General features: G+C 36.2%; 1 protein-coding gene across 1 annotated transcript in view; it reads left to right on the top strand.

Annotated features, from left to right (window-relative positions):
* LOC109057955 (heparan sulfate 2-O-sulfotransferase 1-like) overlaps positions 1-24663 on the top strand; it is a 58194-nt gene extending 33531 nt beyond the window's left edge. Inside the window, exons 2-7 of the mRNA XM_042725800.1 lie at positions 18184-18422; positions 20620-20705; positions 21532-21670; positions 21761-21858; positions 22000-22157; positions 23144-24663. Coding sequence (XP_042581734.1) covers positions 18184-18422; positions 20620-20705; positions 21532-21670; positions 21761-21858; positions 22000-22157; positions 23144-23370 — 947 coding nt within the window. The 3' untranslated portion in view covers positions 23371-24663. The remainder of the gene's footprint in view (positions 1-18183; positions 18423-20619; positions 20706-21531; positions 21671-21760; positions 21859-21999; positions 22158-23143) is intronic.
* The last annotated feature ends 868 nt before the right edge of the window (positions 24664-25531 follow it).

Below are 25531 nucleotides of genomic sequence, written 5' to 3'. Positions count from 1 at the left end.
CACATCTAGATTCTCATCTTAAAGGGAGCTGTGATACATTAGCAAACATTATTAACATCTTTAATTCTGAACAGACCATTAAAGGGATGGTTGAAACTTGACATAAGAGTAAATGTACTTTTTGGGTAATCCTTTAATGCATAATTTTACAAACAAATCAGTGTGTGTGAGTGAGTGTGTGTGTGTGTGTGTGTGTGTGACATGGATGCGATCAGCCTGTGGCATTGCTAAGGCATTATAGAGCCTTTAGCTCATCTGTATTGTTGGATTGACTGTTTCTCATCTTTCTCTTGAAAATATCCCATAGATTCCATATGGGGTTCAGGTGAGGCATGTTGGCTGGCCAATCAAGCACAGTAATATCATGGTCGGTAAACCACTTGGAAGTGGTTTTGGCACTGTGGGCAGGTGCTAAAGTCGTGATGGTAAAAGATATCAGCATCTCCATAAAGCTTTTCAGCAGATGTAAGCATAAAGTGCACCAAAATCTCCTGGTAGATGGCAGTATTGACTTTGGACTTGATAAAATGCAATGGACCAACACAAGCAGACATCATGGCACCCCAAATCATCAATGACTTGGGAAACTTTACACTGGACTTCAAGCAACTTGGATTCCGTGCCTCTCCAGCCTTCCTAAAGACAGAGAATATATATATATATATATATATATATATATATATATATATATATTATATATATATATATATATATATATATATATATATAATGTGTTTGTAAAATGGCACAGTTTTTAAAATATCTGAAAGTCTCTTAACATCAGTCAGTCAAGCATTATAATATGATAATCAGGTATTATTTAATAATAGAACTTTAGTAATTAGAATTAAAACATGATAACCATGTATGAATGCAAATTAGACATTTTAACTGAACTTAGGACTGGTGGTGGTGCTTTTTTGGTCATTCAGTGTTTCTTTAAAAAAAATTGGGGAAGAAACTAACAAAAATACTGATAAGATAATGATACGAATTCTACCAAAAAGAACCATATAAAACGCACTAAGGATTAATGAGCTGCTGAATTCATGAATATTAATCAGGTTGTGTGCGTTCGCTCGAACTGATTTGCTGAAATCAAAACAGGGACAATAATAGGTGAATGCCAGATTATGAGATTGCTGTTTGCGCATTAGTTCTGTCCACTACCGGAGAAAGCGGCAGTTCTTTAAAAGCTGAAGAATTCCAAAGAAACTTTTATTGAGACAAAAATACAACAAAGAATATCGTTTACATGTAGCGTGTGAGTTCTCTCTCTCTCTCTCTCTCTCTCTCTCTCTCTGCGTGTGTGTGTGTGAGACAAAGCGACGGCGAGTTGTGCGCCTTCACACTAGAGTTTACGGTACGTCAAATAAAGGTACACTGCGCATCCGTTCAGATGAACTGAAAAATATCACAGATCGATTGACGGAGAGTGAAACTCTGAAGTGCTTAGTCAGTGTGTTTGGAGAGTGAAAATATATCTCTGCTAAACTTATACTTAGCCTTCAACTCACACACTGGCGAGTAAAATTTGAGAATTTATTAGCCATTGGCTAATATTAGATGACATTTAGTCTCCCAGAATGAAGATATATGCGCATATGCGAGTGATTTACTTGCAATGTAGAGGGTTGATATATATATATATATATATATATTGTATGAGGGCTGTCAGTCGATAAACATTTTTAATCTAATTAATTGAAAATACCACATGGTGCTTGCTGTGGAAAAGATAATTTAAAGCTATTATTGTTTTAAATGTTTAGGCTACAGTGGCCTAACATAAAGTATGCAACATAAAAGAAGAACATTTTAGAAACATCCCTTTTTTTGTTCATTCAATGAAAGTCACTAATGACAAAACAGCTTAGTTACCAACAATATTCCAAATACCTTCTTTTTTTTTGTTGTGCATAAGAAAGTGAGTCATTCAGGTTTGAAACAACATGAGGGTGAGTAAATAATGACAGAATTTATTCATTTTTGGTGAACTATCCCTTTAATGTTTTTTATTTCATTATTTTTTTAATAAATGATAAGTTGATAAAGTTGATAATGATAAAGTTGGCAGCAACTTCCGGTTCATGCAGACTTTACTGTCAAACGCTTGAATTTAACCACTGGTGTTAACGCGTAACTCTTGCTCACAGTTGGAATATATCAGAAAATAAAAGAAAGACATCCAATAATATAAACCTTTGCTTCAATTATTTAGGTGTTACTGTTGTGTGTTGCCACAAAAGTTGCGGTATAATCTTCACCCACCTCACGCTCATGAAAGGAATTAATTATCTCTGAAGAGGGTAATACTTCATGCCCTCACACACACACAGTTACTGTGAGACATAGAATTAGGCCAGTGTGTTGTCAGCAGTTTGGAGGTCCATAGAGACTCTCTGGTTCCCTGAGTCAGCAGCGTAAGCCAGGCCAGGAGTGCAGCTGCTCAGTCTTAGCCTTAAAACTCTTGAGCCGACCACTATGCAGAAAGCATTTGCAAAAACATTTATTAGACATTTCTTTTGTGTTGTCTTAGGTGTCTTTACACTGCAGAGTTCAGGGAGTGTTCAGTAGAAGTTAAAAAAAAAGTTTTGAAAAAAATTGTAGCAGCATGTAACACCTCCATGCAAAGGAAATATCAACAAAAGAATAGTGTTGAATATTTGAAATGTCCTATATAATACTATATGTATGTAAAATAAATTTTCTGGTATGATTTAATTTCATTAAACATAGAATTGCATTAATTAAACCTAAATGAAGTTAACTTACTGCTCAGTGAGGCAGTATGTTGGAGATGTTGACTGCTATGTGTGAATGTTAAGAGCAATTATATCTCAAGCTGTCAGTATAATGTCACATTTAGTCTGTGTTTTTTGTGGATCAAAGCAGTCCATACTTTTTAAAATGTCAAAATCATTTAGATCCTGTCTGTTGCATTATGCCTTTGTTCTTTCACCATTTTTGTCATTAGAGCTGATTTGTCTTGTCAGATAATTAGCTTGCCGTTTTTTGTATTTTGTTTTTTTCATTATTTCTTTTTTCTTTTATCATTTTATTAGTTATTTGTTATGAATATGACCGTGAGCAAATGCATAAAGCGCAGCATAATTTGAAATCCTGAGTTTAAAGTTTAAAGTATTCAATTCACACGGACCGACCGTAACACAGAAATCACGCGATCATGCTGGATACAAATGCACACTTCAAGATCTCACAGCTGGATTCAACTATGTTTGCAAGGTTTGTGAAATTAAATGTTCGTTAGCCATTCAAAGATTTGTTTAAATGATATAAATGCGTATTTGCTTAATGCTGGCGGCCAACGAGAAAGTGTTATGTTTGCCTTTTTTATTACTAATAATATAAAAGCAATCATTATAATTCTTTTTGTATACATTAATTCCTTTGTTTAACCATTCTATCTGATTATTAGACCCAATTCTATCCATATTAGACAGAATTGTTAACAACGACAGCGAACAAGAGGGAGAATGTGAGAACTGTGTGCTCAGGCGCTGCCGCTCTCAGCGCTGTCAAAATAAAAGTATGGCGCACCGTCAAAATAACACTGCCTCGAACACATCGGCCAAAGCAGAAAAACTTATCAGCTGATGCCGATATTTGAAAAATTTCAAATATCGGCCGATATTTCGGCCTTGGCGATATATATTGGTTGACCACTATAAGAGACACAATTTATCTTCCACCTCTATGAACCATCCTTTTCTTAACTCTTGCTTTTTTACTTCTGAAGCTTCATCCATCTCTCTGCTCAGTCAGATGGAAACCCTCTATAAGAGCGCCCTTCCTGCTCACCTGTCCGCATGGCTGAAGTAGCTGTCAGCAACTGAGTGTCACTGAACGGGCAGCTGATGGAGGCACTGCACTTTTTGTCCTCTCCTGAGTTAGCCACACGCCCACGGCCAGCGCTGACAGCAGAAGGTGACAGAGTGAAGCAAAGTGGGCCGAGTACAAGGCCCTGCAGCACTCCCGATGTGTGCTCAAAGTACAGGCGGTATTGGAGCTTCAACACTGTTGTTTAGTTAAGGTCAAGTTGATATTTTGGTAGTCCCGGCCTCAAATAGACCATCCACAGTCCATTCACTGATGCATAATGAACACAAAACTGAACATTTGGTGATATATTGGTCAACCAGTATCCAATAGCTTATAAACATATCTTTCCTTGTGTAATATACTTTAGTGTTGTTACAAAGGATTTTTAATTCAAATAAATGCATCACAGGTTCAATGTTTTAAACTCTATTTTATCTTTATAAAAATCATACTGATCCCAAATATTTGAACGGCATTGTATTTCAGCTAGACCTGCCCCTAAAATGAGCATTAAAATAAAAATAAAAAAACTGCAGTTGGTCACATTACATGTCAGTCAGACTGTCTCTTCCTGCAGAAGTAGGTGGTTGTTGGACAGAATAATGCTCTGCTGTTGTACTGCAGAAATTTGATTACACGCAAAAAGCAGTATGGTTAGTGGCAGATAACATTAATGCATGGTGTGATTCATTTGCAGGAATCGGAATGGTTTCATGGTTGGGGTTTTGAAAGATGGTTCGAGGGAGGTAAAATCTAGGCCACTGCACAATGAGCTGAGGATTTGGCCGGTCTGCCTCACTGTCTCACTCCACTCCCTGCAGAGTCTCATCTGACTGCTGTAATTTCATTAAACTGTGAGCCCTCAACATACATTGGGAAGTGTAACGCTTGCTAATTGGGAACAAGCATTAGCCAAAGCTTGTCTAGTCTGCTGATTTGAAAGGGAAGAGACAGTGATCGCCCCCTAGTGCTGAAAACCCCTGGGGTTAAGGGGGCAGTGAGATCAAGTGGCATCAAAGCACTGAGTGTGCTTTAATTGGGACAAGAGGATTTACTGAAGCCAGCTTCTAGCAAGATGAGTCGGATGATGGGAGAGATTGCTAACAACAGCTTTAAGGCATGACTGCAAGCCAATCACAAATGAGCACATTTCGTCAGATATTCTTGACACATTAGGGCAAAATGCTGCTCAAAACAGGAAATAGGTGCCAAAGTTAAACCAGGAAAACTAAATGGTTTCATTTCTTAAAACATTTTTTAGAAAATTTTCTAACTTTCCATGACTGTGGTGGTACATTTCACAGATCACTTGTTTTCTATTTCTGTGCTGTGAAGCCATGTAGGCCTGCCCTTAGTACACTCTCATTGGTCTACAACCCTGTTTTTCATAACTGTAATATAACTAGGGTTGGGAATCATTAGACATTTTCCGGTTCCGGTTCCGGTTCCGATTCCAGTTCCATTACAATCATTAAACAACTATTAAAAAAATAGTGGTAAGGAAAAATGCACAATACAAAATACTCAATGCTCAATACTGTTTATTACTTACTGGTCAACTTAATTTAAAGGTTGTCAATGTCAAAATTCAACATATATATTACAGTATACAAATTTTCTAGTTCCGATCCATTTAAATAAACTATTATTATGTTTTTTTTTTACTATTTTACCTTCATTGAATGTAGTGTTGCTGGAAGGTAGTAAGTAATGTTGAGTAATGGAAGTCCGTGAATAAGCATGTGCTTCAAAGTTGATGTTTTTTACACTAATCAATAACATTTGGCTTTTCAAGCAGGAATAAGGTTGGCCAAATAACCCCTTGAGGGCTAAGACACTTGTTCATTTTCCTAAATTAATCAAATATAAACTGTTATACTTATAACCATGTATACACACACTCCATAAAGCCCCTATTTTACAAATAATAATGCAGTCAGGAGATGCTGTGATGCAATGAGTGGTCTCCACATTTTTAAACATTAAAAATGCATGAAAATAAATATTTTCTATCACTTTGTTTATCACTCTTGAAATGACCTGCACACTAAATAATGTAACCCTCATACTTACATAACAATAGCAGTCTATTTATTTAGTGGTCCAAGTTAAAGTCAGTATGTATATTAATGACAATATGGGACAAATATAATGTAATTTTGTGGCGGCAGTTGCTTCACGCTGCCGGTACATGTACAGTCAGACAAAACGACATGCACAGTTATCAAAGGCGCGAGTGCAGTACAGTCGTAGGAAACATGTATTCGGCAGTTAAAGACACGACGCGGCGCGCATGTCTGTGGAGTGTGCGTCATTAGAAAAAATGTGCTCAGTAATTAAAGAGGCAGGGTGACGTTTCTGTTATTTGGTTAGTGACATCCTTTACGGGAAACGCCGAATCGTCAGAACACCAGCGCAAGGCTGCTCACAGCGCTTGGTCAGGTGTTGCACCACAACCGTTTTTGGAACCGAAAGTTGCTCACGGTTCCGGTTCTTTTCAAAAAACAGAAGCGGTTCTGAATAAGAACTGGTTCTCGGTTCCCAACCCTATTTTGACTGGTATTTTGACTGGCTGTCAGGACGAGCAACAATTTCATGTTCAGCATCAAACAAATTAATGTTGGAAATGTCTTGTAGTGTCTGCGTTATAGTTTTAAATTCCAAGTTTTTTGTTTTCTTGCTTTTCTGTAACCACATACAGAAAACTTTTAGCTTGTTTTGTCTGAAAGACTTTGTGAGGTCTCTGAAGCAGGTGGGTTGCGTCGTATCACAGGTGGCACCTGCCAGTGCTGCATCCTTCTCTGAGATTTTCTGCACCATTTAGACTGTTATTCTTTTTGTCAGTAATAGAGAAATTGGTAACATTTAAAAATAAGGTTGTAATGCATTCTTAGCTTATTAGCTTACTTAATCTATGGCTTACAATACTTAGAATCTTGTGCTTTATCTCTCTTTTTTTGCATTTAATCTATCAGCATTATTATTACATTGTTATTTTCTTAATTATTATTATTATTATAGTTTATGCTTGCATGTATGACCTGTATGACACACGCATTTGTTATATATCATTAGTTACTTGGTTCGATTTATGTAAATCAACATTTTGTAATATTTGGTTAATATATTATAAACAAGAATACATGTTAATCATGAATAATTAACCCAAATTAAATAAATGCTGTAAAATGTTTAATTTTAGTGTATGGTGCCTGATACATTAACTGATGTTTACAAAAAATGTTATAAAGCTTTAGAGAGGCTTGGGTGGATGAGACACACAATACACATGCAGTAGAGTCAAATAGTATTTAGTGAATTTGAAAAACATTATAACCTGAATTTGTACAGTAGCTGGTTTTATTAAGCCAACACAATAAAGCCTCTTATCTTTACCTTTCACATGCATCATGCAAATATTCACTGCTCTTAGTGTTATGACTGTTCGCTTCATTCTGTTTCCAGAGGCAAAATGAAAGACAGGGGCTTTAAATTCCTGTTATAAGGTAGCAGAATTTCACGGAGGATGAGTTCTGCTTTGTGATGTCTGCCATTTGTTTGTCCGCTAAATGTCAGGGGAACACTCAGAAATGAAACAGCTTTTCAGTTTAGTTGTGGGTCAAACTTTTCCAGTGTTCCATCTTGAATAAATAAACAGTTTTCATAAAGACAGAGAAACGGTATTGCATTAACATTAAATAGGTTCAACAGCAGTTCACTTGCTGAAAGCGTCAAGTTTTTTCTTTTTATGGTGTCCTTGAGGCTTCTGTCTTCTCGCTGTGCCATCTTTTTTCTCTGTTAAATCCTCTTCTGTTGACTGAATGATGAAATGAGGAAGCAACCTTATTATACCTCCCACTCCTCAAACAACGCTTTGCCTATTTTTACCTTTGACAGGATTTTAAAGGGAAGCTTACACTAAGTAATCTTAAACTAGATTTAAGAATATATGATTGTGTGCTTGTCCATGCAAAACTCACTGCCTCAATGCAAAGGTGTTCTGGGTTGTTCTAGCACATTTCTACAGAAAGTGTTTAATTTTTGTAAACAGTGACACTGTTTGCTGCCACTCAGAGCTGCTGAATACAGGGACATGGGAGAAGGAATTACCTTTTCCTCAAATCATGAGCATGCCATAATAATTGCATGCAAATACATCTTTCAACAACTAATTCACTGCATAACTACTGTGATATTATATGTAACTGGAGAAATTAACTAGCTAGTTACGACTCTTTCCCAAAACTGAAGAAACGTGGTTATGCCGCCATTGTTTGAAACAGGTTGATTCAACAATCTTATATTGTCAGTAACAACATAATGCATATAATAACCTTTGCCATTAAATCAATTCAAGATTGAAATTAATGTCAGATTATTATAGTTTTTTTTTCTTCTTTTTTTCCAAATTTGTGTAAATGTCTTAGTCCCATTCAGTCAGGAATTTTCCATAATGTATTTTTTCAGAGGAGGACTACTTGCTTGGTTTGTGTAATTTATATGAAATGTATATTTTTAAATAGAATGGAAGGTAAAGAATTTTAGCGTGATCTATGTTGGACACATAATAATAACAGGAAAATATGCTTCTAACACCAATTTTCTCACAGATTTGTGATGTTTGCGAATGTTCATTGGAACTTTGGTCTTGGGAAATGTCAGAACTTGTTGGTTACCAATGCTTTTGGGAGACAGACTATAGAGCAGTTATGGAAGCGACATCTGAATCTCTTACTGAATGGCAATTTTTATTTATTCATTTGATTTCCACGCCAAAATCAAAATGTACTTAGATTTTATAAATTGAAGTTACATTTATTTTATCAGTTACTATATTTAGACATTTTATACAAAGAAATGCTTTATGCACTACTATAAAGTGACATGACAGGCAGATATTTTTATGTACAAGACATACCCCTAATTGCCTTTAAGGTCAAAGTTATATTTTTAAAAGCTCTGAGTCAGTGCCAAAAATATGCTACATTTTGCCCTCGTGCCACAAGGAATCAAAGGTTGTATGGTTAAGGCTCCACAGGCACCTTTGTTTTTTGTTTCCAGCTAAGCCGAGCTGTCAGGATGTCGGAACTGGTCACCAGTCAGTTTAACACCACTCAACTGACTCTGACCTTCACAGACTCTCTCATCCCTCAGATAACGGCCTTGTTTCTCTCTTTATGTCATCTGCCGCGGATGTAAAGTGTCCTGTGCGGGCAGCGGCTGTCATTACGGGTGTCATCTGCAATGTTTATCATCTGTACTTAGGGAATAGTTGTAAAGGCATTGGGCTGTAATGAAAGTGAGGGATTGGCGAGTGCTCGCTTCTTGTTTAATGGGCATTTTAAAGAATTTTGTCATGGTTTTCAATCACATCTTGATTATTAGTGAGTCCCAAGATTAAATGATGCCATCAAGCTCTGCTGCAGTCACAGTTACGGATAGGACCATGAAAACGCAAGTTAAAGCTCACCTTGGACAAGAGAAAGGGAGTGTGGCGTAATGAAGATTATAGGCCAAAACTTAAGAGGACAAGGACTTTTGTCTGAGCCAAACCATGGTTTCAGGTCATTACACTAATTAAATGTGATGGAAATTTAACTGCCATGCAGAGCCAATAATAACTTTCAAATTTAGTGTTTTTTTTTTCTACACACGACTATTTATTTATTTATTTATTTATTTTAGTAATTTATCAACATTTTTATTAATTAATAATGCCATTATTATTATTATTGTTGTTATTATTATTATTATTATTATTATTATTATTATTATTATTATTATTATTATTATTAACCGTAATAAGTAATACCAAAACCAGAAATATGCATTTTATCCATTTAAATATGCTGTGGGTGGGAGCTATGTTCATTTGTTTTCTATGCTTATTATTGGCTTACATGCTATACAAAGGGATGCAGTGAATTTTTGTGCAGTTGGGTTTTGCTAATGTCATTGTGTTGCGGCTTGTTTCCTCATATATGATTGTATGAAATTTGTAACAATAATTATTTAATTATTTAAAAAAAAAAAAAAGTGATCAGTTTTTCATGCTGCAGTGGTTCGTCAATATTAACGTTTATCAGCAAAATTCAGTCCCAAAATATAGGGCTAAAATATATTTTACAAAAGTTTTCTATTATTTTAATTTTTAAATGTAATTTTTTTTTTTACAGTAATATTACTTAATATTAGATAATTTTACAAAAAGTATTTTTGACATCTAATGGTACTCCATACATACGCGGTGGCAAAATGACCCAAACACGAAACATGTAACACCATTTCAAAAAGTTTTATCTCTTTAAAAATATTTGTAAAGAACTCTTAAGTTGTTTTGAGGGTCTTATAACATTTTTTAGGTGTAAATGGTAAACTTTATGTTTTACTTTATGGATCTCTTCTCGGTTAAAATGGACCTGAATACGTTATGAGGGTTATGTTAATAAATTTATTGTTTTCTTCATTTTATTTCTTAAAGTGCTGTATGTCATTTTTTTATATTTAGGAAACACGCTAAGTTGCGTTGCGGCTTGTTTCCGTTGTGTTGTGGAGATTTTGTTGTGTTCTGCACTACTGGGTCACCATAGCTTATTGTAGTCTATTTTTGTCCTTTATTTGATGCCTGAAGTGTACCAGTGACTGATATTGTGCCAAAGTCAAAATTTTGGTATCAAAACCCACCCTGCATCCATATTGTGTTTTTGCACTCAGTTTTTTACAGTTCTGTCCCAATGTGCATTGTCCTCATAACTGTCTTCTTACTTAAAAGTTTAAGAGGGCTAAAAAATAAGATGTCTTTCTAATTATGACAAAACAATCACAGCAGACAGCTGTTTTTAAATTGGAGATCAGACATATTGTTTTTTTTTTTTTTTTTCTCCCAGGCCAGCTGTAAAATGCTGACTGCTTAAATAAAAACCCACTAATTGGAATGTTTTCTATATTTTTCAGCATCCACTAAAACATAGAAAGCGCGAGAGAGAAAAGAGGACTGCGTGTTAGAGCTGAGACGGTGAAGTGTCGTACAATAAATTTGGAGCTTTAATCAGGAGAGGGTGAGCCGCCTGTCAATGATATTGGCCCGTGAGACAGGCGAGTGTTTACGAAGCCAGGTGTGCTGAGATAATGTACTGCCTCCCGGCTCCTGTCCTCCATGCTCCTCCTCTATGACAGATGGGTGATAAATGTTCTTGTATCTAATTAAATCAGCAGAGGTTATTGGGATCAATCCATCTCACCTTCCTCTCCCCATCTGCCCCCATCCTAGCGCCCTATCAGCCATTAATCTCAGCTTTGTTTTATGTTCCGATAATGTCGACGCTGCCTGCCTTGAATTACATCAGCTTGATTACCACTGAGATACTACCAGCTGGCACCCTGTTGTTTGGTTGGTTAAAAGGTTAAAAAATGAGCCTGTGAAGGTTTGACCTGCGACATATGTTTCCTGTAAAACTTCTGTTCTCTTTGACTCTGATGACTTCCTACGAAATGCTCTGCTTCTCCAGGTTTTGAGGTAGTTAGTTACCTTTCGGTGGAGGTATACATTGGTGGGCGCCACTGCAGGGTTTCCAGATTCCTGTTTGTAGTTGCATCATGTGTTGCTCAACTCAAGCCAAATCAATAGATGTCTCTGATACAGTTTCTGTAGCAAACTTCAAGAACCCTTTCCTGCATGTTTATGAGTTTTCATCTAAATTGATTGCAATCGATCAGGAATGCGCCTTCAAAATTCATTTTATTCCTCCTACTTTCTGTGCCATAGGCGTCAGACTACAAACTACAGTCTGAGTCATTCTTTCATTTCCAGGGTCTGCTTGCAAAATTAAGCTTTGGGTCATAAGTATCTGAAAGTAAGAGAATATATGTTTGAACCTTTAACAAAGCAAAAATAGTTCCTGCATATACTACATCAATTGGTCAAATTTATTCTGATCTTTTAATTTATCAATAATAGGCAAATACAATCTGCTTAACAGTTATTAAGTCTTTGTTTAACACTGACATACTTGTAACATATTTTCTCTTTATGGAGGTCAAGGAGTGCCACCTAAAAAATAAAATGACGGAATCAAATTATCAGTTTATTAAAAAAAAAAAAATGTAAATGCATTACTTTTCAAGTTGACAAATATATAGACATCCAAAACGTGTTTCATGATTATTATTTTTTTATGTAACCATGCATATACTGATCATTTTAAATGCAGTATTTACATCATTTTCAATTACCAGTTGCTTTTTTTTTCAATCGATTTGCCAATCAATTTTTTTGTTACATTCAACTATTTTTTTAACTAATAAAATCATTTATTTTTCAGTATTGATGAGAATTTATATAAATATATCATTGAATGAAATTTATAACAATAATTATTTTTGGCAATTTACCTAATAATATTTTGACACTCTGGGTTGCCACTTACTGTAGTAGAAAACACAACGCATTACAGCCATGGAAGCCAGAAAACAAAAAAAAGAGCTGATTTAGTACATTAAAATAATATAAGTTTGTTTTCCAGTTGCAAGCAGGAAACATTGTCTTTCATAATGTTTGAATGAGTTTCAGACCCGACAGAGAGACTATCCTCACGTGTGCAGATGTGCTTATACACATTTAAAGACTGCTGTCATCGCTCAGAGATGAGAGATCTGCTCTGCTGATCACATACCTCTTATTCCAAGCACACATGAGTGCTTTTCATGCTGCTAGTGGTACTGAAATGAACTTCAGCACTCCGGTTTGGTACTGCCTCATGAGAATAACAACAAAGGTATGAATTCCAGCAGCTAAACTCCTGATAGTTGCACCTTTTCAACTGCACATTTTAACTACATACAAGCGTATGACTCCTCTGGAGCTTTTTCTTCAGAGGAAAGGCACTAGATTAGGATAATAAATAAAGGTACAGAATAGGGCATAGCTGGCAGGAAGATGGAAAAGAATGTCAGCCACTATTAGAGTGAAAGGGCATACAGGTCTTGGAAAAAGGGTAGATATCAAAATATTAAGTTGACAGATCTCTCTTCCTGTCCTTTACAGAGCATGACCGCTCTGAACCCTTCCTTAACTTCTAACATCTCTTCATTCCTTGAAGATTAGATGCTGCAGTGATGTATCTGCTGTATCTGAAATGTGTACATTCAAAAAATACCCACACAACATTGAATCTCTGACTGGTGGGTCATTCAAGATAAGCGCCACCTGCTGGAAATCATGAACTTGTAAATAAAGTAACCATAAAGCCTCTTTTAGTCCAATCAATGCCGTCTGTTTATTTAAACACTGAAAAAGAAAATTGTCTCAACTTACACAACCTTTCAAGTCTTTTCTTTGACTACAATAATATAAATTTTGAAGGTGTTTCTACATAATTAATATTATATTCTGACCCTTCTCAAGCCATACAATTTTGTGTGGAAAAACACATTAAAATTTAAGTTGTTTATTTACTGTGAGGCTTGCCATATCTATTTATCATATCTGCATATTAAAACTTGGCAAGGAAAATAATATGAACAGAGCAGCCTGAACATTTTTCTAAATGTGTAATTTTGTTTTCTATGGAAAAACAAATTCCTATAGGTTTGTAACAACCTGAGAGTAAGTGATCATTTTATTTTTCTTCAGAAATATTTTTTCCACATATATAAAATACATTTATATTGATATTTATATTTTTATACAGTTATTACAAGAGCATAAAGGCTTATTTAAGGAATAGTTCATCCAAAAGTTGTCATCATCATATAGTCACAGTCATGTTTTTCTAAAATTCATGACATGTTATATTCAAAACACCACATATATCTTGAAGCTTGCAGAGTCGGGTTCTTGTCTAAGTCTTTAACCTCTAGGCCACACTTCCTCCTAAAATTCTGCACACATTGGATACTATGTTAAGGAGATGTAAGCTACACTAGCTGTGGTTTACATTAATAATTTACACTAATCACATGATCCGTAGAACGTGATTTCATACAAAATTCCAGTTTGTTGCTGTCTTCCCATCAGATGATGTACTGATAAAGAGATGTGGGCAGCAGCTGATCAATTCTGACAGTCAATCAGTTCTGTGTAGCATCTAATTTGTGGATGAAACACCTTCAGGAAACCATGCTGAGCCTTCCCATGAGGGAAACCCCTCCCAGAACCTCTGCCAATTTGGCTACCTGGCAGCAGGATGCTGCCCTCTACTGTGCAGAACAGAAACCAGAGAGAATAAGAGATGCTCGTAGACTTTAATGAGCTCCCATCAGACCTTGCTTTCATTACAAAAGCAAAAACACCTCAAACAGCTTCACTTGTAATTATGCATCCTCCTCTTAACATCATCAAAGGCTTAATCGCCTGGAAAGGCGTTTGTGTGTCGGGAAAGAGCAGGTTGTTTTACTAATTAAGATGAGCAATGCAGTCATGCCTGCTGGCCTCTCCCTTTCTTCTATTGTTGGAAGAAAAGTTGAGCTTTTCCCCTCGATCAGATAGATGAAAACTAAGATGCATGAGTGTAAGAAATGCATTCCTGTTGTGATTATGTAAAGAAGCTCGGGGGTGTTTGGGGGTTTTGGGTCTGTGGTTCTGTATTTGTGGATTTGTGCAATTGAGCAATTGAGCATCCCTCTCCATTATGTGCAGTTTCAGCCTTCTGTCGCCTTCAGAGGACAAACACCACAGCTTGGGTTTCAGGCTTCATCACTTCCGGCCTATGCACTCCCAACCTCTATCTATGATGCCTTTTCAACTGCTGTATGACTGAACTCCTTTGTGAAACGGCTGAACGTTTCTATTATAATCGTATTAAATATACTTTTATTCGTATTGTAAACTGTTGTTTTGTGCAGTAGACAGTATTGTCATTGGACAAGCTGCCAATATTACAAAATATAAAAAATTGTGTCTTTTGGAGGGTAACAATTTATTTAGTGTTCCTGTTACTCATAACACATACTCACTAATGGAAATATGGTAATATATACTAAGTATGTTGTTAAAGGAATTGTTCACCCAAAAAATGGAAATTCTGTCATTAATTACTCACCCACATGCCGTTCAAAACCCGTATAAACCTTTGTTCATCTTCAGAACACAAATTAAGATATTTTTGATGAAATCCAAGAGCTTTCTGACCCTGCATAAACAGCAATGCAACTGACATGTTCAAGGCCCAGAAAAGCAGTAAGGACATCATTGAAATAGCCCATGTGTCATCAGTGGATCAACCTTAATTTTATGAAGCTATAAGAATACTTTCTGTGCGAAGAAAACACCGTCCAAAGCCACGCCTCCTGAATGCATGAACGTGAACAGATCAGATGACCAGAGACAACATTACAATACATCATGTGTCATTCACCGCTGAGAAAACTTTATAGTACAGTTAATAAAAGTACTTCAGTACCTGGAAGGAAGATCAGGTTGTTGATGTTTGCCTGCCATTCAGTCTGTCTGCATAGCGTACGTGAATGCGCTAATGACGTATCCTGTCTGCGCAAACTGGATGCGCAGAGGTTTGCAAACACACATGTTGACAGACAGGTAGGAAAGTTCATCAAAATGCTCGGAACGAACATTCCTTGGTTGCCTCCCACAGAATATATAAATACAGATAAATACATTTAGACCACTTAACTTAATGATTGCTGTCGGGATGTGAAGAGGCTTTCAACCAGCATAACAAGAAATGTTTCTGAAGACAATCACCTATTGCACCTTCAATTTATTTCAATAAACATCTGAATGACCTCAGACTTTTGAACGGTAGTGTAGCCTAAATAACTTACTAATAACTATATAAGTGAAAATTTTTATGGTATATTATTTTCATTGTTTAACATATTTTAATGTTATTAGCTGCTTTCAGTGTGGACAGAGCTGTGGTATAACACTCAGAAATAAAAACCAAGCAAGCAACCGACAAAATGTAGTGTCATTGCTGGTGAGGAAATGTGTTAGGGGAGCATTCTAATTTTGGTGTTTTGTGTCAATCACAGTGTAGACGGCTATGTTGATTTGGGATAGTGATCTACAGTAGTTAAATGGGATGTTAGATTGAGTAGATGAGATGTCAGGCTAAGTGTGGTTAGGGTCCTCTGTGGTGGAGGATGTTTTAGAGCTGTACAGCTGATGCATGGAAGCTTGATAAGAGTTGATCAATATTTTAAGTGGCTTATTTTATGCACTGGTAGGCATGCGCAGTTGAAGACTGATGAGTCTATTAGCAAGCTGAGTTTTGTGTAATTGCTGTGTGGAAAATGAGCAATATGATACAGCATGATGACTGGGGAGAGATTTCATTATTTTTTAGTTTGGCTTTTGTTTTCAGGATCACTATGCATTCCCATTATTAGTGCACAGAGCGTAAAATTCCAAACTGTTATTTAGTTTGTTTACACTTCAGAAGAGATTATACTATTTTAGTCAAATTTAAGTGGCTTTGTGTAATGAAAGTCTGTTGTTTACCATTGTGTAAAATTGCAAATCTACCACAGTGCACAATCACAGGAATGCCCACAGTTTGTTTCCTTTTTGTTGTTGTCCTTTCATAAAAACCTTCATAAAAACATACTGTGGTATAATATCAAACAGTACAGTGATGCATCAGATGGTAATATTGTGGTATTTATTTCTTAAAACTTGAAATTGTATTGTAAATAAATAAGTTACCGGTATTGGTATTATTGTTGTGTAGATTGTATCTGTACCATTTGGTGTTTTCATCCTGAACTCTCTTGGCTCCACATGAACCGCAAGGGAAATCTTGTTTTGTTGAGTGTTGGTCCCTCATGAGACACTGGAGTCTTTTAAAAGCACCTTGAAGACACTGAAAAATTGTGAGCAGTGCTTGCTTTAGACAGTAAAGGGTGACCAGGGTGATCTGCTAACAGTTTGTTCAGAAAGGAACAGTTTTATAGGTCTAAATGACAGTACATATTAAATCTCATTGGTGACCCACTGTTCTTCACTCAAAACACACATTGAGCTTCAGTGCTTACCTTCAATGGAAGATTTTGATTTTGATTAGATTAGAAGCAGCTGCTAAAAGAACTCAAATTTCTCAAACTCAGACTTAAGAAATAATACACTATCTGCTGGAAATTTTAAGCCATTCTGTCTTGTAGACAAGTCATTTTCACTGGTCCTCTTCTTACAGTTGTATATTTTTCTGATGTTATTCAAAATATACAAGTAAATTACTACATTTATATTAGTATTACTATATTTATACTACATTTTGTTTTTATGATATTTTTCTCTACTGGTGTATGTTACTTTAAATTTCTTTGCACCATTTTCTTTGTAACTGCTGAGCTGCAAATTCTTTAGCAATATAAATGTACAATTATTTGTCATGCCAGTAAACTGAAAACTGGGGGATTTTATGGTGCAGAATTCTCTTGACATCCCACTACTGGCAGTGAAGTTATTGTGTTCAGTGTGTGTGTGTGTGTACATAAAGCAGAACACACTGTTGCTGAAACTGCTTGCTTTGTTTTCTCCTCTCGCTCTATTATTCAGGCCTTTTCATCCTGCTTCTATTTTCTGTCGCCTAAATCAACAGGTGGCTGAAGGGCCTGTTGGGAACCTTTACAGATCTTTAGATGCCCTAGATTTATCGGCCTCTCTCTTTCTCTCTAAAAATACTCAAATTTTGCTCTACAACTACGTTTCCCACCAGCTAGTTGCATTAAATTTTAAGATGGATGTATGGATTTGCATAATCTTCTTGTTATGTTCTTCATGTACTTTGGAATTGCAATAAGTTCTCCCTACAATTAAACTTTGAGCACCATGATTATAGGAGTATTTTAAACTAGAAATTACATTCTGGTTATAATGCTGTGTTTATTACAATCTAAGGTCAGATGAACTCAATTTATTTCTAAATGTCAGGCGTAACATGGCATAATGAGATGCTGTTGTGTTTTTTTAAAATAAATTTATACAAGGATTTAACCAACCAGGTTTTGTCGCCATGACATATTCAAGATCTGTGTGCATGTAGTTTTTAGTTTAGTTTTAAAGGGATAGTCCACCCAAAAATGAAAATTGTCATCATTTTCAGATCGCCAATCTTCTGTGGAACATAAAAGATATTTTGAAGAATGTTGGTAACCATACATAAGAAAGAAAACAGTGAAACTGTTTGGTTACCAACATAGTACCACAAGGTTTGGAACGACATGAGTGAGTAGGTGACAGAATTTTCAGTTTTGGGTGAATTTTCCCTTTAAGTGTGTAGAAATTCTACAGTAGTATTCATATCATTTTAGGGTTTATGCAAATAAAAGATAAAATGCATGTTTGTAGATGTAAACATGATCATGTCCTCTCTCCTGCAGAGCGCACTATGGCCAGACACGAGGTGCGAGAGGTGGAGCAGAGAAGGACACGGGACGGCCTGCGGGACTCTCCGGCATTGCCTGAGATTGAGGATCTGATTATCATCTATAACCGTGTGCCCAAGACTGCCAGCACCTCCTTCACCAACATTGCATATGACCTGTGCGGAAAGAACCGCTTCCATGTTCTCCACATCAACACCACCAAGAATAATCCGGTCATGTCTCTGCAGGACCAGGTAACATGTCCATTACGTTACATTCAACTTACAATACATTCATGTATGAGATTATTTAACATTTTAGTCCAATTATGTGCACAGAGTTCTTTAAGGGATAGTTCATCCAAACATGAAAATTCTGTCATTAGTTACTCACCCTCATATCGTTCCGAACCTGTAAGTTCTTCGTTCATCTTCAGAACACAAAAATGAAGATATTTTTAATGAAATCAGAGAGCTTCCCAGCCCTCTTTAGACAGCAAGGATCCTTCCACGGTCAAGACACAGAAATTTAGGAAAGACATCGTTAGTCCATGTGACATCATTGGTTTAACCTTTATTTTTTGAAGCTATGAGAATATTTTTTGTGCACAAAGAAAATTGTAACGACTTTATTAAAAAATAATGACAAAAAATAAAAACTTTATTCAACAGTTCTTCTCCCCCAAATTACCGTCTTCCGCCATTATTGAGAGTACCATGATGCAAGCTTGCGGTGCTGCTGATGTAGACCATACATGCGCTGTGCCTTGTTTATGAGCAGAGGAACGCACACACATGCGTTGTGGTCAAGCAGCAACCTTACGGTCTCTCTCGAAACCAACACGGAAGTGACTAGAACAGCAATTCATCGACTGCCTGCTAGAGACTGGATCCAAAAGGGAGTTAGTCCCATAGACTCCCCATGTTAAAATGCCCAACTTTACAGTAGAAACAAAATGTTTATAGCCTGGTTCAAAAGTGGTTTTGGTCTGTATAGCTCATTTTGAACTTCATGACAACTGTGAGGGTGGTGATTATTTTTTTTGTATAACTCGTCCGTTTAAATTCTATTAAGCCTTAAAGTTCTGCATAATTAAGGGCGTGGCCACTTGAGTGACAGGTGGATTGCCGCTGCTTTTACTACTGTCAAGCTAAGTGGGCGTGGTTTCAGCATCCAGCTCCACCCACGTCCCGCCTCTTTGCCTATTTTCAATCATCCTGGAGTGACGCACGGTGACATGCTGCCAAGATGGCGACGGCCGGCTCCACCCACTTTGAGCTTCAAATACGCTCTTCTGAAATCTACGGGTGACATCACGGACACTACGTCCATGTTTTTTTACAGTCTTAGGTTTTGTAGGTTTAAATTCCATTAGTTATTTAATGACAATGAAGTTGAGTCATTTTAAATGATAATAAAAAATAAAATATAGTAATATATTTTAAGTATACTCATAGGTGATCAGAGTTTTAAAACATGCTTTTAAAAAATACTTACACAAAACAATAATTAAGTAGCCAGATATTGTATATGAATATGTTGGCTATTAGGCACACTCAACTTTTGCAGTTCGGACCAAGTGCAGAGGTGTAGTGTGCTTATACTGATGACATTGTGATTGGTCTTTTGCTCAATTCTCACTCTGACAGTCCAGGTGATGTTAGTGCAGCGGCCCTGTGTTTCTGTCGCACGCAGCCTCGTCTCTGGCTCCACCTCCATAATTCATAACCTACTGTCAATATCCACACTGCTGCTGTGCCTTTGTGTGACAAGCAGCACTGAACAAGCTGAACCGATAGATAAAAAGAAGAACAAGGGGGGAAAAGAATGAAGAGCTGATCTTGTTGACAGCAGCAAAGACAGACAATTCTTTATTCATCATATGTATATGTCAGCTCACAGAAATCAATCTTTGACTAGTTTTATTTGCAGAGCTGAAGGGAAAAAAAGCATTCCTGCATCATTTTGACCTCACACGTGTCAGCATTATTCAACACAGTGTGTGGCTTTGTCGGTCTGCGATCATGAGCGTATGTTTACATTTGTATGCACGTCATTGTCATCCGCAAAATAATATGCCTGGGAGCAGGGGGAGGGAAGGTGTTATTTGTGGGTGATTTTTGCCAAGGTAATATCCAGTCTAGCTTTCAACAAAGCCTTTCGACGGTGCAGATGGTACAACCTTTCCCTCCCAGCGGAGTACAGCTCTGGGACTATGGGGAGGATGTTTGGAGAAAACATTGCTGAAATGTGTTTGCATTAAGTAGTCACTTGGCTGGTTTGTTTAGCAGCCCGTGACAGATGCAGTGCGTCAGTGCGAGATTGTTATTTGAGATTTGGATATCGCTGATGCTTAAATGATGGGGGCATATCACACATGCAGTAAAATAAATTTAGAGGTTTATAAACTGTGTGCAGGGACAAATCGAATGTGTTATCTTGTGCTTACAGATGAGGTTTGTAAGGAATGTGACATCCTGGCGAGAAATGAAACCAGGTTTCTACCACGGCCATGTCGCCTATCTGGACTTCACAAAGTGAGTTTTGCTGTATTAATATAAAACCATCATAACAATCACTGGAAGCAATTGCACTACACTTCACTGTAGTTAAACTGCTTATGTGTTCTTAAGGCACGCAAGACCTTATCTAGTAGTACATTTATTGTTGTCTGTTCCAGAAAAATGGGACATCCATTAGCCAGCTGCTTAATTCACTGTGAGAAGATACATTTAAGTGCTGCACTCTAGTGGTTGAAAGTGAAACATGTTTTTTTGTTCGCTCTCTGTGGATTTGAAGTCTTTTTGTTTTTTGTTTTGTTTTGTTTTGTTTTGTTTTTGTTTTGTTTTGTTTTTTACGCTGCTGTTATTAAAGCAAAAGGAATACATACCATTGAAATTCTGAAATTTGTATTACATTTTTTAATTCTTCACAGATTGTTGTGGTGATAAAATAATTGTAACAAAGAAAATGTGTATTACAAAATTTTATTAGAAGAATGTAGAAAAAATGCAAAAGAAAACTGCATAAAATAACTAGTGCTGTCACACGATTAATCACATCCAAAATAAAAGTTTTTGTTTACATTATATATGTATGTGTTCTGTATTTGTTTTATTATGTATATATAAATACACATACAGTATATATTTTGAAAAATATACATGTATATACATTTATATATTTTTATTATTATATTTTATATTATATATAAATATATTTAATATATATAAGTACACAATCATACACAGTCAAACAAAAACTTTTATTTTGGATGCAATTAATCACGATTAATTGTTTGACAGCACTGAATATAACATGATATAACAATATAATACAATATAATTTTTTTTTTCTAAATAGGTTTGGAGTCAAGGGAAAGCCGGTATACATCAACATTGTACGGGACCCCATCGAGAGGTTGGTGTCTTACTACTATTTTCTCCGATTTGGAGATGATTATCGGCCAGGTCTCAGACGGAGAAAGCAGGGGGACAAAAAGGTATTATCTTTTTAAACAATTCATTCAAAGTAACTATTCATTTTCTCACCGTGCGGATGCTAAGATGCAATATGTGTGACTGTGTTTCAGACTTTTGACGAGTGCATGTCTTCAGGAGGTACTGATTGCGCTCCTGAGAAGCTTTGGTTACAGATCCCGTTCTTCTGTGGCCATTACTCTGAGTGCTGGTGGGTAACATGAGAAACCTGTTACTCTGTTTTTCACTAAATGCTCTTTCGCATTAGACAAATTGATTGATTCCCTCTCTACTGATTTGTTCTCGAAACTATGTAGGAGCTGGAAACGATCTTGTGTGTCTGTTTGTGCAGGAATGTTGGCAGTAGGTGGGCTCTCGAACAGGCCAAGTATAATTTGGTGAATGAGTATCTGCTTGTGGGAGTGACTGAGGAGCTGGAGGATTTTATCATGATGCTCGAGGCAGCCCTGCCACGTTTCTTCAGAGGAGCGACTGAGCTCTACCGCACAGGTACTTTGTCGATATTTAAGAATAAAAGAAATGGTAAAAAAAAAAAAAGACAATTCTGTTCTTTACTTGCCTTCATCGTTCCAAACCCAAGCTGCTCCTTTTTTTTTTTCATGTAACACAAAAGCTAAATACAATAGCTTTGTGTGAGATACAGCCTCAAGGTCAAATTCATGGCACATTTATGACAGCCCATGGAAGAATAACCTTAACAATGTGTGTTTTGTAGATTCTTTTCAATTCATTGGTCGAAATGAAACAATTTGGAAAACCTTTTGAATATTTTGTTCATGAACCGGACTGATGTAATTCAGTAATTCAGTTAGAGCTACTGGATTTGGTCTGTTTGTCACCTGTATTGTATAGGTTCAGAAGTAGTCATATGGGCTTCTTTTATGATATACTTATGGTTCTTTTGCATCCTTTATGAAGCTTGATAGCTCCACTCCCAATTCATTGTAACTGCATGGAAAAGAATGACTAGAACATTATTAAAAACCATTATTCTCCTTTTGTGTTCAGTAGAAGAAAGATATTCATAAGGGCCCAGAAGTGTTGCTTCCTCCATGTTGGAATTGATTGTATTTAAGCAGTGGGAAACTCAGGATTTTTTTACATTTTATTTTAAAGTGTTATTTATTTCTTTTCATGTCAAAGCTGAAGCCAATATTTTTTTCTGCTGGCTGTTGTTAATATATTGTGGCCATTTTTATTCTTCAATGTCATGTGATCTTTCAGAAATCATTGAAACATTATTAATTTGTATCATGATAAATGTCTAGTATTCATTAAACATAAATACAAACAACTATATATATATCAAATTGTAATTATTTTTGAACTCATATTTAGCCATGCTTTGGAAAAATCCCCTAACGTGTTTCAGTCTTTTTCAGGTATTCAGCATTGAATAATTTTTCATTTACACAAACCAGTGAAACCTCCTAAATGTGACCCGCATTTTATTTTGTCTTTGACTTGAACTGCAGGCAAGAAGTCTCACCTGAGGAAAACGAGCGAGAAGAAACCTCCCACTAAAGAGTCCATCTCAAAGCTGCAGCAGTCCCATATATGGAAGATGGAGAACGAGTTCTATGAGTTTGCGCTGGAGCAGTTTCAGTTTGTGCGCGCTCACAGTGTAAGAGAAAAAGACGGAGAGCTTTACCTGCTGGCTCAGAACTTCTTTTATGAGAAAATCTATCCAAAAGTAAACTAGAGTTGACATTAGCATGGTCCAAGTGTCATTTGGCCTGTTCATGTACTGTTCTGTCACATCCACTGGGAAGAGAAGAAAAGGACTTCTACAGTGTGGACACAAATACCTGGAAGTCCTAGACTAGTGGGGGTCGAAGGACTTAGAGTGTGTTTTTTGAGAGACTTCACACAGTCCTGACCGTGACGCTCGGTCTCTAGCCACTTTGAGCCCAGTATCTTTTTATGGACTTTTACTGCAGTGAAAACACTTGTGACATCACCATCAAATTTTCACATAATTCATCAAGCCTCATGACAGAACCCCTTTGGCCATCAGTCACTATTGTAAAAAAAATCAATTTTGAACAGGGTCAAAACGGTACTGCTTTTTGTACCAGACATTTGGTACATTAGAGCACCTCCTTATTTTACTACTAACTGTGGTTTTGTGAATTCTTAACACTTTCTTGCATTGTGTGTATTCATTTTTAATAGAATGCCATGAACAGTGTTTACAGACTTTAGTAAAGGTATTGTAGCCAGAGTTTAGAATGTGGTAAAACAGATTTCATATCTGTACAAATTGTATTTACATGTATATTTTATGTAATTGGACCAAATGGTTGTAAGAAATTCAAAGTTGTAGAGTTTAAAACTAGTTATTTAGAAAATAGACATCTTTTTGGGGACCCCATTGGTGCTTGCTTTTTTTCTTTTCTTTACCATTTCTCTCTCTTTTTTATCATTGCATCTCCTGAAGACTCTTAAATAATGAAACCGAACAGTTGAATGAAACGGAATCATGAAACAGAAACTGACCTCTAAGACGAACTTTCATCTTTCATTGTTTCAGGACAGAGACTGTTTTGGACTGGTTAAAAACCATTAGATCTGGCCTCCGTGTTCCTGTTTCTACCTGCTTCTGTATGAGGCATTATTTGTCCAGAACAGGTTCCTTGAACGATAACTGCAAGTATCATCTTGTATCTTATAGCGGTTTGTATTAAGGTAACTTGGTCTCAACAGACTACTACTGTCTCAGAAGTCATAATATTGCATTTTACCAGAAGATCAAAAAAGAAAGAAAGAGGCTCAAACCAACATTAGTTGTACACTCAGTAGTGCCTTCATGAATCATTCAATCCACCCTGGTTTCATCAGTTGTTCAGATCATTTAAAAAAAGTCTGCATATTAATTTGTTTTTAAAACTGCCAGCTTTTCCCCTTTGGTTTGTGTATTTTTTTTTTTTTTTTTTTTTTTTTTTTTTTGTATAAATTGTCTCAAAGCGTTTCAAATAAACTCTACTGTCTGTGAGACCATGTTTTTTTTTCTCTCTCTCTTTAAACTGGGTTTTGTGGATATGTGCATATTTTGAGAGGAAAGTTTTTAGGACTGTCAAAGTTGACTTAAGACATCAATTAAATATGTACATATTTTACTTTGTAATTTAACAGTGATCATATTAATTGATCATACAGTATATAGTACAAAAGCATATAGTACTATGCTCACCAAGGCTGCATTTGTTTGTTCATAAATACACAGAGCAGTAATATTATGACGTCTTTACTGTTATTTGTGATCAACCTAATGCATCCCTCTTGAACAAAAGCATAGATTTCTTAAAAAAATAGATAAAAATAAACCTGATCTTACTGATCCCAAACTGTTACTATGCAGTTTTTATTCATCTTCCATTATCAAGCCCCACCCTACATTATTTATTTTCTTGTCAAATAATTTATTTCACTCAGAAATATGTCACGTTACAGAAAATGGCTTACAGCAGGGGTGTACATCCTTGAAAGGTCACTATCCTGCAGATTTTAGCTCTAATCCTAATTAAACACACCTAAATGAGCTAATCAAATGCTTCAAGATTACTAAAAACTACTCGGCAACAGTGTTTTTGGTCATATCGTTTTTGGTAAGGGTCATTTGTTATCAGTTGTTCTGTCTCAGTTTTAGTTTCACCATTAAACAAGGGGAGGCTGTCATGGTGACTAGGAAAAATCGAATCTAATTCTGAAGTGGTACACATCTGCGTTCATCTCCACAGACAGACAGACATTATACAGGCCAAAACCAGACATGTCACATGACCAGGAGAGAACGTCTGCTTCACAAAAGAGAACTCAATTAACTTTTTTTTTTTTTTTTTTTTTTTTAGCTGCAGGCATAA

This window comes from Cyprinus carpio, chromosome B6 (genome assembly GCF_018340385.1).
Source record: "Cyprinus carpio isolate SPL01 chromosome B6, ASM1834038v1, whole genome shotgun sequence".
In the NCBI taxonomy this organism is placed as follows: domain Eukaryota; kingdom Metazoa; phylum Chordata; class Actinopteri; order Cypriniformes; family Cyprinidae; genus Cyprinus; species Cyprinus carpio.
Note: the sequence above shows the minus strand (reverse complement) of the source record. Positions and strands in the feature narration are given on the sequence as shown.